This window comes from Protomyctophum bolini (genome assembly GCF_963924005.1).
Source record: "Protomyctophum bolini genome assembly, chromosome: 16".
NCBI lineage: Eukaryota > Metazoa > Chordata > Actinopteri > Myctophiformes > Myctophidae > Protomyctophum > Protomyctophum bolini.
The window spans coordinates 22,450,918-22,465,282 of NC_137877.1; the positions used below are offsets into that span (position 1 = coordinate 22,450,918).

The 14,365-nt window shown below is 43.2% G+C and overlaps 1 protein-coding gene across 1 annotated transcript in view; it reads left to right on the forward strand.

Moving 5' to 3' along the window:
- Positions 1-12,850, forward strand: part of LOC308330866 (contactin-associated protein-like 5) — a gene marked incomplete at both ends in the record, with an annotated part of 85,057 nt that extends 72,207 nt beyond the window's left edge. The window contains 7 exons of the mRNA XM_080785940.1: positions 378-617; positions 4,625-4,849; positions 8,286-8,419; positions 9,017-9,104; positions 9,627-9,830; positions 10,525-10,599; positions 12,627-12,850. Coding sequence (XP_080642066.1) covers positions 378-617; positions 4,625-4,849; positions 8,286-8,419; positions 9,017-9,104; positions 9,627-9,830; positions 10,525-10,599; positions 12,627-12,850 — 1,190 coding nt within the window. The remainder of the gene's footprint in view (positions 1-377; positions 618-4,624; positions 4,850-8,285; positions 8,420-9,016; positions 9,105-9,626; positions 9,831-10,524; positions 10,600-12,626) is intronic.
- Positions 12,851-14,365: the final 1,515 nt, after the last annotated feature.

Consider the following 14,365-nt stretch of genomic DNA (forward strand, 5'->3'; position numbering starts at 1 on the left):
GCTATACCATTACAACACCAGTAGTATCTATGTGGACTATATGTCTGCTATACCATTACAACACCAGTAGTATCTATGTGGACTATATATCTGCTATACCATTACAACACCAGTAGTATCTATGTGGACTATATGTCTGCTATACCATTACAACACCAGTAGTATCTATGTGGACTATATGTCTGCTATACCATTACAACACCAGTAGTATCTATGTGGACTATAAACGACCAAATCTTCTCTTCTGGGGGTCCATGGCACAAAACATTTTCAGATGGGGGTCCGTAGACAAATATATATCAATTTGGGGGTCCTTTGTTTGAGAACCAACTGTAACAACCACCTCTCTCTCTCTCTCTCCCCCCCCGCCCCCCCAGGGGGAACTGCATCCAGGCAGAGAGGCTTCCTCGGCTGCATCAGAACTCTGACCATCGGCGGCGTGACCTTTAACCTGGAGGAGCGCGCCAAGATGACCCCCGGAGTGAGCTCCGGTTGCCCTGGTTACTGCAGCGGCTCCAGCAGCCTGTGTTACAACAGAGGGAGGTGCCTGGAGAAGAACAGCGGCTACGTCTGTGACTGCTCCCAGTCTGCCTACGGGGGACCCTCCTGTAAAGAAGGTGGGTTGATAGATGACTGAAGATGCACCGTGTGATGCGTTGTGAGCATAGACTGTAAAAAATATGGACAAAGCGTTCTCCGGGTCTGATATGGACGTAAGATGAAGCCCGTCAGTAAATCGCCATCTTTCTAGATCCGTTTGGGCCCAGCTGGTGCATTGATGCATGTTAAATTGCTATATATTCTTCTAATCATTGCTACAGAGTGTTTGTTCAGTAACAGTGGTCTCCCCGTCGCTCCAGCTCTTTAATAAAGAGAAAAATAGATTTTCAGGTCAGCGTACCAATTTTATCCAATCGGGATAGAGAACTCAGACAGGATACAGAATTAACAAGTGAAGTTAATTGAAGTTAATTGTACCATCACACCTGTATATTACCGTATATTAACTGTATATGCCCGCTAAACTTGAGGTTTACGGGCAAAATACAGTGCCCATCATTTCCCGTTAACTCCTCTTTTCACACAGTGACAGAGAGACCCCTGTTACTGAACAAACACTCTTATAGCAATGAATACAATATCAGAATATAGTGCTTTAACCTTTTCACCAATATACACTAAGTGTATCACACTCATATAAAGAAGATGGGTAAATGGTAAATGGACTCTATTTACATAGCGCCTTTCTCCAAAGCGCTTTACAGTGTACTTTCACTCATTCACACACCGATGGCAGAGGAAACCATGCAGGGCGCCGACCTGCTTATCGGGAGCAATTAGGGGTTCAGCGTCTTGCACAAGGACACTTTCAACACTTTGCCAGGAGGAGCATGGAATCACACTTAGTTGGAACCGTGGGATTACCAAGGCGGCCGCTCTACTTCCTGGTCCACTGCGGCCCCTGGGTGATGGGTGATGATGCCTCCATTTGTATTCAGAGTGCAGTCCTCCATATGCTACTGATTACTCCCTGATTGCTAGATGTGACCAGTGGTGGACAAAGCACTCAATCTCACTACATGAGTCCAAGTATAAGTACTCCAATGAGCCCAAGGATAAGTACTCCTAGGTCAAAGATCATTCAACTGCAAGTGAAAGTTTCTCAGTAAAATGTGTCCTTGAGTTAAAGCTCATCAGAAATACTAAAAAGTGTGTTTTAAAAAAAATATTTATTCAAAAGGACAAATCACAAAGTTCATCTTCTTTTTTCTAAGATATTTTTGGGGCTTTTTGCCTTCATTGATAGCTATACTGTAGCTTGACAGGAAGCGGGGGGAGGGATGGGGAGTTTGTCGGGATCGGGACTCGAACCTGTGACACACTGTCATGCTGGATTACCAACTAAAATACAAATAAAAATACTGAAAATAGCAGATCTGCAAGCTCACAACGTGTCACAATGTGATGTGCTGTGAGCTTGTAGATCTGCTCAAACGAATTACTCAAGTAAAGTATACAGAAACTCAAAAATGTACTTAAGTACAGTACTCAAGTAAATGCACCTTGTTACTGTAGTGTCCACCAGTGGGGGTGAAGTGTTGATTTGTATTCAAGGTGCGTCCATGCTCCTCTCCGTGCAACTGACTGGTAGCTGTGTTTGATTACTTGCTGATTGCTTAGATGTTGCAGTGATAAGCAAGAAATGATGGCTGTTGATTTGACTCCAAAGTTCAGCTGAAGCTGACAGGTCGATAAAAGGCTCATTCGGACTGCGTCGCCGGACAGTGTCACAGACCTAAAAGCTTAGCTGTTTCATCTCGTCGACAAGCAAAAACGCAAGCTCTTGTGAGCTTGTACATCGCCTGTTTGCACTATTTTCCGCACACCACCATTGTACAGCAAAGTATCGAACTAAAAATCTATTCAAACTTTTTGGTGTCGATTTGTTGTCAATTAAGAAAATAGAAACGTGCTTCTCGGTGATGTGATTAACCTACAGTACATGAAGAATATTCATCGGCTATTTTCTGCAAAGATATTTAATGTAGAGCAAAAATAAAAAATAAAGCCCGGGATTGAATCACAACCTCTCTCACTCACTCACACACACACACACACACACACACACACACACACACACACACACACACACACACACACACACACACACACACACACACACACACACACACGTGGATGAGCAAAGGACAATGTATGATGAAGGGGGAGCATGTGACACACGGGTTGCCTCATCTCTCATCAATGAAAGGCCCGATGTCAAAGTGATACTCCAAAAAAAAGTGTGGAGTTTATGTTTGATGCCAGGAGGTGATCAAAGTGTGAGCCCGCCAGATGACAGATTGCGGTTGCTGCTCCGCCGTCTCTCGTCTGCCCAAGGAGGATCACGCTTTCACTCTCAGAATCATCCAGGGCTCTATTATCATGGTAGAATGCCTACCAGATATGTCACCACTCCATCTGAAATACAATAGACTCTCCCCTTTGATCCAATTGTCTCTGCTGCTCATCGCACAAAATGATTAACGTCTCTCTGTCTCTGTCTCCCTCCCCCTCCTCTCTCTCTCTCTCTCTCTCTCTCTCTCTCTCTCTATCTCTCTCTCTCTCTCTATCTCTCTCTCTCTCTCTCTCTGCTGCAAGAATTGAACAACACTAAGTGAAATTTAAGGCAGTAAAGCATAGCCGTTAGATATCCCTCTTCTCGGTGTACCTCTGCACCGTGGCAGAGCAGATTTCCAGAGGGACACGCACGGGAGAAAGTTGTTAGGCGCCGGAAAGCAGGTGCGCCCGTTCAAGAACGAAGGTTGCTACTCGGTGAAGCGACACGCTTCTTCTTTTAAATATGAATGGTCATTGTTCAAAGTTCATTAAACGCTCCTATTGGAGAAATAGAATCAACTCTGTGTGCACTCATTGATGGGCAATTACGGAGCAGCCCAGGCACACACTTTAACAATAATGCCTCCTAGTGGTGGACAGTTAAGTAAATACTTTTGAGTACTGCACTTAAGTAAATTTGAGTAACTGTATTAGTATGTTTGAATACGTATTACTTTAACTGCAAGACAAATTGTATACTTTTGATTCCACTGGCCTACATAAGGAAAAGGTACATAATGGATTAACCATTTATTATTTGAAATACTATATTAAAAATATTGCTATTTGTTGTGAGCTTGTACCTTGTATTTTCACTATTCATCCTTGTGAGACCACTGCCATGGCACAATGGTCAACACGTGGTCCTTGGTGTGGCTATTCTGATGTCTGTCCCTCGAACAATGTTTGGTGCGTATTGGAGCAACGGAGCGCCCTGCAAGTCTGGATGTTGTTTGTTATGTCTGTGGTCTGCCTGCCCGCCCGCCCTGCCTGCCCTCTATGCAATTTTAATAATGTAAATCTCTAGCACAGGGATGTCTGCGGCTGCTGTCCATGGTCCTGAAGTAACTGTAGCTGCTGTCCATGGTCCTGAAGTAACTGTAGCTGCTGTCCATGGTTCTGAAGTAACTGTAGCTGCTGTCCATGATTCTGATGTAACTGTAGCTGCTGTCCATGGTTCTGATGTAACTGTAGCTGCTGTCCATGATTCTGATGTAACTGTAGCTGCTGTCCATGGTTCTGAAGTAACTGTAGCTGCTGTCCATGGTTCTAAACTAACTGTCCCTGAAGATGCTGTCCAGGGGGCCTGTCAATCGTGCACCTGAACAATTGCAGTACAAAGTTTGGTGCAGATTGGAGCAACTGTGCACCACCTCGCAAGTCCAAATGTTACGTTTGTGACGTCTGTGGTGCGTGGTCGATTTACCCTCTATGCAAATTTTATATAGGATTGCTGGTCATTTTTCAATCCAGCAATTTATTTATATAACATTGTGTGTACGTATTTTACCGAGCAACTACTTGCTTGTAGCTGAGAAACATTTCGACCAGGATTATTTGACTCAAGTACTGTGGGTTGAGTACTTTGTCCACCAGTGTTTGAATGTGAAATACATTGTAAAGCGCTTTGGATAAAAGCGCTATATAAATGCATTATGCAGTCCATTTACCCTTCCATTTACTCTGTCTGTTTGTCTCTCTCTCCCTGCCTGGTCGTGTGCTGCAGAGGTGTCTGTGTCCTTCGACAGAGAGTCCTCGGTGACCTACACCTTCCAGGAGCCCTTCTCGGTCATGCAGAACAGAAGCTCTCAGGCCTCCAGTGTGTCCAGAGAGAGCAGCAGAGCCAGAGAGAACGTGGCCTTCAGTTTCCTCACCTCCCAGAGTCCTGCCATGCTGCTGACTGTCAGCACCTTCAGCCAGCAGTACATCGCTGTCATCCTGGCCAGGAACGGTACGCTGCACGCACGCACACACATTTAGAACTTGGATATAAACAGCTTTTTTTCCTCTATGTTACCTGTCGCTATCCATCCATCTGTCTGTCTGTCTATAATATAATATGATATAATTAGAAAAACATGTTGGCCATATTTATTCTTTATTGCTTATATGTTATGAGCTTGTAGATCTGCTAATTTTCTCATAGGGAAACCAGTAAAGTGAGAGACAAAAAGAACATATAATGTATCATTTCAGATACCAAAATAGTCAGATAATAGCCTATACAATGTTCTGACAAGCTTCTGGCACTTGACAGAGAGAAGAAAAATATACACAGAGGTCCTAAACACTGGTATGTGGACAGCTATACACATTGTTTTGATGTATTAAGCTGGTTCTCAGAACTTTGGCACTGTGCTCTCAAGTGGAATGACAACTGCCTAATAGTCGCCGTCAGGGTAAACTGTAGACAATCGGTCAATCATTGATTTTAGGGGGTCATTGAGGGAGGGGAGCAGTTTTTCAGCCTCATTGCTTGTTGGGTGGAAACCTCATATGTCCAAAACAGTTACTTTTCAGTATGGAAGTATCAAAAGTAGCAGATCCATAAGCTCATTTCGATCTTGTGGATCTGCTACTTTTGATGCCGTTGTGTGACGCTTCAGTAGGATCAAGTAGGGTCGGTAATGTACGATAAAAAACACTGAACGTTAGAATACGGAGATAAGAGGTTCATGCCCCGACAGCACTGATATAGAGTTGTTCAATTACCAACATCACAAGGCTGTATAGTTCCCAGCTCCCATGGCTCCAACTGGCCTTTGAAATGAGTGTGTGAGTAGTCAACTGTTAAAGGTTGAAAAAGAGAACATATAAAGGAAGAGAAAAACGGACCATGGTAACAGAAGAATGACTTTCTGCACTGCGATTTTTTTTTGCCAATACAGCAAATCAATGGCGTATAGAAAACGACATGCAGTATATTGCATGTGAAGGTTGACCAAGCAGGCACTTAGAGAAGACATCCTTGAAGTGTTGCTGCATTCCTGTTGTGTTGCAGCAGTCCACTCGCTTGCAGTCAATACAATATCAAGTGCTGAACGGTGGTGGGAAAAGTACTCACATTCTTTACTTAAGTAAAGCAATACTGCAATGTAGAATTACTCTGGAATTCAAAATGTACTTGAGTTAAGTAAGTAGTTAAGTATAAATAGGGGTGAAGATGGTACGCATGTTTTGTAATTAAAATAACTAGTTTTCTAATAATTGTAGTGGAGTAAAAAGTACAACATCTGCCGCTGAGATCAGATTAAGGTAAGAAAATGGTTAATCCGGAATTCTCCTTTAATTTTCAGAAGAAGAAAGCAAACTCATTGTTGTTTAGTATAAGTATAAATATATAGGCCTATAATTTATATCTGACAAAGGTGACGAGAAAGGATTTTGTAGTGATAATACAGTAGGCCTGCCTGGCATAAAATATAATACTGTAAACAGGTGGTACCAATGCTACTAACTAAGATTGCGTTCCATTCAGGTAAATCAGAGTCATGGTGCTGCTATTCATCGGAAAGGCTGTGCTGCACTAAAATGAAAGAGAGCCTTAATTAGTGGCATTGGTAACATCTGTGTTTACCTACTATGTCTTTCCAGTATGGCTGCCGTGATAAAGGTCTATTGTTCATTACTAAACAGAGATGAGAAGCACCAACTGTCGCCTGGGAACGTGATCAAGTTCTTAAATACTCCGATCCCTTCCAAAAAGAAAAAGGATGTAATTGTAATCTCCCCTCATGCCATTCCTCAAACAAGGGTTATTTTCATCCAGTTAATGAAAGAATAAATCAAAAGAAGTCAAAGAATAACGTGTCAACAGATGCAGGTACATGCACGTTTGCCCCAAAATTCTTCAAATAAACGAAAAATCACACTTGTGTGAAGTGAGGGGGGCCCACTGTGGCTACCACATGACGTCACGTTGACGTCAATGTTTGTTTAACTGCTGTAAACAAACATTAACAATCCATAGACTTTGGCTGCCACTCTATGTTTGTTAAAAGGCCATAAATTTGGCTGTCACATGACGTAATTTCAGCCGTAGTTGCAGCACTGTTTAACTCCCTATTCCATGTCGCTTGCCACCTTGAATGCCCAGTGAGGCTCAGCACAGCTCAGCAAGCCGTTTGTTGAATGAATCCTTGTTGCCCCATGTCGCTGCCCTTCTGTGCTCCTTTACGTTTATATTGGAGAACAGATGAATCAAGGCTTTGCAAATATTGAAGGGTCAGCGGGACACCTCATCCACTATAATCTTCATCTATGGAGACCCTCTTCAGGCCATGCTCAAACCAACACAAGTAGACCCTGCACCAACTGAGCTGAAATTGTAATATTGACTCGGCTCCACTTGATAATGCAAAGCTTTCTGCCTCTCCGGGCTGGTGGTGTGTGTGTGTGTGTGTGTGTGTGTGTGTGTGTGTGTGTGTGTGGGAGGCATGTGAGTGCATATTGACATACAGGAGCAAAGAGCTTTATGATAAATATTTATATATATATATATAAGGGGGCGATCACTGGAGTTCAGATAAAATAACTATTTATAAATAAGTGGCCACATTTTCATCTGTAATAGTTCTAGCAAATGCTGTCAATAGCAGTATTATTTATGTTGTTGTTGTTGTTATGGATTGATATGTGAGGTACACAGATAGGCCTATCTGAAATCACAGTTTATTCAGTAAGGCAAGATGCGGTTTTCATTTGGATTCAAAGTCTGCCGCTTCCATATTGATCAGCGTTGCCTTTTGAGATGGGTCTCTGAGGTGCAATCCACAGTTGAATAGCACTGTTCAACGCAATGTCACAAATTCCACCAATGCACCACTCCACCAAGGCACACAAGTCGTTCTCAAAAGGAGTTTTTCTTGATGGAGGAATTTACGATAGAATCCCTTTTCAAGGCCGTATGGCTTTCTTTTCAGTGATGTTTGTGTGTGACTAGCCTGGGGTCCACCTACAGGTATGCTTTATATGGCATAGGCAGCTCCCGGCAGGATCCACCGGGATAATCTAAACGCAGCTGTGCGACATGAGACTAATTAGTTGGAGTGACACAGAGAGAGAGGAGTGTGTGTGTGTGTGTGTGTGTGTGTGTGTGTGTGTGTGTGTGTGTGTGTGTGTGTGTGTGTGTGTGTGTGTGCATGTGTGTGTGTGTGTGTGTGTGTGTGTGTGTGTGTGTGTGTGTGTGTGTGTGTGTGTGTGTGTGTGTGTGTGTGCGCGCGCGTGTGTGCGTCAATTTAACAAAGGTGCAGACGATCAGAAATCAGCAGAGAGTGATCGACGTTTGCGCTACTCTATGCCGAATTGAAGTGGTCTCAGACCCTGGAAATAAAAACGTCTGGGTTTCAGAGGCTAGTGTGTGACTGACTCCGTCTTTGTGTGTCCAGGGAGTCTACAGATCTGGTATCGGCTCCACATGGACAGAAGGCCGGACGTGTTCAACCCCGCCCCCAGCAGCCTGGCAGACGGACGGCTCCACCGTGTGAGAATCCACAGAGAGGGAAGAGACGTGTACGTCCAGGTGAGCGCCGACGGGGCACGCTGTCTCTATACAGACGTGGTGGGAGGGAGGGAGGGTGGCAGGCAGTGTTCTATGGGATACACGGCAAAACCTGGAGAGTTAGTTTAAGCTAGCTTCAACCAGCTGTCCCTGTTTTGGACATTGGTCATGGTTAAGGCTATGGCAACGTTAGGGCTTGAGTATAGTGTAAAAATGAACCCCACAAGAGTCTGTCATTGGCAGCGTTCCGGAAGAGTTTTTCAGTTCCCCGGAGAACAAGAGAGAATGACAACATTTTTAGAATGACAACATTTTTAACAAAGAGCAAAGTCTTCGATATATATGTGCATCTGTGCATCGTGGGTCAACACTGCCTCCGGCTCAATACCAGCACTTGATTCTCTGATCTCTATCGAGCTGAGCATGCATCTGAGCCAGTGGGTTAGCACGGAAGTATAGAGGAAGCGAAGCACTTAAATGCTAGTCTACAAAAGATACTATTTGTATGAAAGCAGGCCAGAACATAATACTCAATCTATAATGTATTGAAATGTGCTGGTGCCATGGTTTGGATTTCTTGTAACCCGCTTATTATTTGATTACCTTCCACTCAACCAGATCGACCAGAACATCCACAGAAAGTATACACTGTCATCTGATGCACAGTTGATCTTAATCAGATCCTTGACATTGGGCAAAGTCACGGGTAAGTCCTCTCGAGACGTTGAAGCAGACACAATTTAAGCTCTTTCCCCCTGCAAAATTGGCTTGATTCGAGGTGTTATAAAAACCTAAGCATGTTAGCTCCTGGGAGAGATGGTCTTTTACAGTAGTCATTTCCTATGCGGGGAATCTCGGTATATGCGTGCGTGCGCAAAGATTCATTCAGAACTTAAGTGATGGCCATACTTTCTGAGAACTAATTCCTTTCATGTTCTTATATTCCATTGCAATAGAAACCTCTTTTTTATGCAGCAATTCCACAAAACCCGGTGAAAAGTAAGCTACTTGTGTAGAAATGAATTATTGGTTTTTACCATCGCTTGTCTCTCTGTCTTCTAGCGAAGAGATATCAGTGCCCTTTGCATGAAAAACACCTGCATTTCCTATGCTTGTAAAAAAGAGGATGTGGTTTTAAAAATAATTAATATATTTATTTTCTATTTCTGCTCATGTTTGCAAACACTTCCGTGTGTGGTCGATTGATTGTTCATGGATCTGCCTACAGGAAGGGAAACTTTCGACGAGGAAGTCATAGAGGCGGGATCAAAGGGTTTCATTGGCTGCCTGTCATCGGTCCAATTCAACCACGTGGCGCCATTGAAGGCGGTGTTGCTGGATCGAGGAAGCCCTCTGGTCAACACCCGTGGTCCACTGGTTCAGTCCAACTGTGGGGTACTGGCAGACTCAACGACCCCACACACTTTCTCAGGTGCATTGTTGGACACTACCGTAATGATTTATTTGAGTACATGATTTAACCAGAGGCCGATTCTACAAATGCCTTCTGAAACCATAGTCATCTGAAAATGTTTGTGCCAGGGGCATCTATACTTTGACTGAAGCACTGGGGGTTGAGTACTTTGTCCACAACAGGTCATTGCCGAACGGAATCCGCTCGTAACGTGGCTTTGCGTGTGGTATTATGGACAGGGTTAGTAATAGGGCGAGTCGGAATAATGACGCTGACCCTTGCCGAACATAGTTTGCTGGCTCTCTGTGGAATTTTGAGCACGCCGAAACAAACAAAAAAATACATCCTCTTCCTTTCCCCACTTTATCCATTTGTTTTTCCCGTCACAGCCTATATCTGCTCAACATAGGAGAGCACTGCGGCACTCTAGACTCGATTAAGGGTGTTTGCAGTCCCTAGAGCTTTGGGCACAATTATTACTTTTCAGTCATAAATCAGGGACAAGTTGAGACAACAATAGCTTTCCAACAACAATACCTTCCAGCGTAAATGGGATGTTTTGTTTATCATGGTTTTGGCAGAAACATGAAATGGCTTATCATGTGCAGCGAACAGTCCCCATTGAAGAACAACATCCCCAGTTGTGCGGCTCATTCACTCATTACTGAAAGTTAATGAAATAGCCTTGCGTCTCCCCTCCTCTCTTCTCCAGATCAGCCTGCAAAGGCGAACAACGATAAGGAGCGGCACGTCGTTGATACCCACAATGATTCCGCTGTAATAGGAGGTCTGTTTCCCCTTTTACTCTTTCCTTATTGTTCTGCTGTTAATTTGGTTTTTATTTAATGAGCTCCAGCTGCCTTGTTATTTGTCTTTGTCCATCTCATATCCGCTTGAATACAAAGCCTGGATTTGTACTTCGGCGTACGGCGTGCTCGAAATAGCTTATCTACACACTCGTTGTGTACTTGGGATTTGCCATTTTTAGCACATAAATTAAGTCTTAATTAATTATTTTACATTAACCACTTAAACCCCATATGATTGACCAGAGTCCCTCAGGGCTCTATACTACTTTCTTAAAGTGTCGCGTGTGAAAGTTTGGCGTGTGAGCTTGTCAATCTGCTATTTTCTGCCAAAGCTTTCCCCACAATACGGATGCAGGGGTTAATGGCATAATCAGGTTTTCCACCATTACAGAATAATATGGCATTTCATTTTGGGGGCCGACATGATCTTTATTAGCATTACTGTTTCACAAATCGGGAACATATGGAAGCCCATTTGCACCAATGAACACAAATAATAATGGCTTTAAATTGGGGTGGGATTTCCCTTCCAGTTCTGCCTTTTTACCTCATCATTTTGAGTTACTTTTCCCATTTACATTTCAGGCATTTAGCAGACGCTGTTATCCACCTACAAAGTTTAAGATCAAAGCAACAACGGGTGTAATTAGGATAACTATGATAGCAGGTGGAAAATAAACCTAGCTCTGTCTAAACAGCATACTATCTAGCATCTGTGGACAAGCAAACATCATACATCTATCTAGTATCTGACAAGCAAACATCTATCTAAATAATACAGCGCAGAACATCAATCAATATACATCAGCATATTGGATAACATAGCATCTATCTAAATAGGCAATGAGTACTGTACTAATACAAGAAAACACGGAGGATTATTCTCCCAACTGCAATTTATATTCTCATAATTGAGAATATATAATATATATCAAATTGAGAGATAATATAATGTTATTGTGTATAATCTCACAATTGGGACTTTATTCTATTGTCTATATTATCCTGTTTTTGTGTCACATCACAGTCATCATGCCCTCTTATTAAAGCTGCACTGTGTAACTTTCCTCTTTAAACCCGGTTTCCACATGTCCTGGCCACCAGGTCATAATTTGTGTCAGATGCTGTGTCTAGCTGAGACATGACCTTTGACGTGATCTAAATGTGTAGAATTGAAGAGCAGGGAGACAAAATGCAACCAATAGGTTTTATTCATTATGCATATTGCCGGTGGAAATGGGTTTCCATAGAAACACAATTAAGTGATAATATACCTATTACGTGTGGTAGAGAAACTCTTGCAGCCATTAGCCATTTATAGAAGTTAACCTACTGTATAGCACTGCTGTGATTTGCTAATTGAGCATTGAGACATGGCATGACATTTCTCTCACAATATCTTTTTCTCTACAGTAGACTACAATACAGAACTGTAGGGCTTTTCGGAATTCAAATTTAAAAATAGCAAAAGTAACAGATCAACAAGCTCAGAACGCATTGCTTCATGCCATGTTTCAAGCTTACAGATCTGCTACTTTTGATGCTATAGTTTAGTGTGTCACTGTAGTATGATAGTATGAAGTAGGGCGTTCATTTACAAATAAAAAAAACACACAAAAAGTTAGAATATGAAGAGGTTTCTGCACGACAGCGTCAATATACTCCATGTTGACCCTTTATACCTGCCTGGACACACTTTGTGCTAAACATGTTCCGCTGCACTGCGTGAAAAGAGGAGTTAACGGGCAATTATGGGCACTGTATTTTGCCCGTAAACCTCAAGTTTAGCGGGCATAAACAGTTAATATACGGTAATATACAGGTGTGATGGTACAATTCGGGAGTTTACCGGAGTTTGTTGGAAACGGGAGTTTCCTGTAATATACACATCCGTATTCCATGCTTTTTGCATGGTTTTTGCAGTGCTGTCTACAGTACATGAATTATCTTTTATATTAACCCACTTTGCATTGGGCGCGTGTGCCTCCTCTGGCTCCATGTCCAGGTGTGGTCACAGCGGTGGTCTTCAGCGCTCTGTGTGTGCTGGCGGTGGTCTGTGGCTTCCTGTACCAGCAGCGGCGGCGGGGGGGCGGGACCCAGAGGAGGAACGGCAGCATGAGCGAGAAGGAGGAGCACAGACACAGCCTGGAGACGGCCTACCGGGCCGAGCTGCACCTGCAGCACCACGGCAGCGCCGTCAGGGACAACATGAAGGAGTACTACATATGACACAACCAACCAGGGGGATTCTGTAGCGCGTATACCTCTCCTGTGGACCTACTAACTAAGCCAGATGACCTCTCTCATCAAGGACTGACTGTCGGGAGGTGTCTGTTACAGCCTTATGAAAAGGATAGTGCACAGACCTCCGTGGCCCTGGGCGCAGGATGAACAGCAGAATCACAAACAAAACAAAGTCTGCACAATGGTAATGCCGCCAAAGCGCTGCTGTATTTTATTTATTTATTTTTACAGTCAACATTTCGATCCCTCAGTGATCTTCATCGGGACATATGCTGAAGATCGAAACGTTGGCACAACTTGGCAGCAATAAAATAAATATATACAGCAGAGCTTTCTCAGCATTACCGGTGTGCAGACTTTATCTGTTACAGCCTTCCCCTCCAAACTGCTACATCTCAGTGCTTGTTTTTTAGTTGAACCTGAGCCTGGAGGAGATGCTGCAGAAGATTGGGGGGAGAGGAGGGGGACGGGGTGTACGCACCAGGAATGTATAAGGGACTGAGTGGCAAAGCTAGCTCCATCTTTATAGGGGTGTTAAGTGAGTGTTGTTACTTATAGTGGCAAAGCCTGTTAAAGGTGCAGTAAGTGATGTTTTTGTGTGTGTTAAATGGCTCTATATTCTGATAGTAATCATTGATATAGAGTGTTTGTTCAGTAACCCCGTCTCCCTAGCTTTTTAGTAAACAGAAGAATGCTTTTTCAGTTCAAGAAATTGGAAGTGGAACACAATCAAATTGAAGCTGATGAATCTTTCCTGATTGGATGATATTCAAGTTATGGCAACCCACCTGAAGGTGTATTTTCCGTTAACTAAAGAGTCAGAGAGAGACCCCGGTCACAGAACGAACACAATCGGAAGCTTTAACTTTTTAACAAAACAAAACAAAAAGAAAACGTTTTGTTTTAACCAAAAGAAATATCACTTACACTACCTTTGAACCAACGTGCATTTTCTCTGCGAAACGTTGTAACCAGCAGCTGACTGATGGTGGGAGGAGAGGTAGCACGTGTGTAGGAGCAGCCCGCCGCCACGCAATCCCAAATGTGCACAAAGAACCGATGACAATTTGTGTTTGTTTGTGACACTTCAACATGCTGATCATTTCCACATTTCAGTGGATCTGCTAAAATGATTCCTGCAAGACTAGAAATGTAGGTCAGGCCTGTAAAGATATGCTGACTGAAGAGACACTGCCATCAGAGGTGGTTTCTTTCTTTTTAACAGCATGATGGTGAACGCCGAGGAAAGAGCATAAGGGGGCCAGTACTGCCTACTGTAAGAGTGCCTAATTTTGCCATTTAAGTTTATCTTTTTACATTTAAGAAAATGTTTCTTTTTCTCTCCGTGTTGTGGTGAGAGGACGACAGTCCCGTCCACTTAAACCAGGCCTAGTTGTTCAATCGTAGACAGTCCATTAATTAACAGAGGAACAGATGGCAATTAGGGGTTGCTGCCTGTCCAAGATTCAGCCTGGACAGAACAAGGAACGTTGTTGTCTG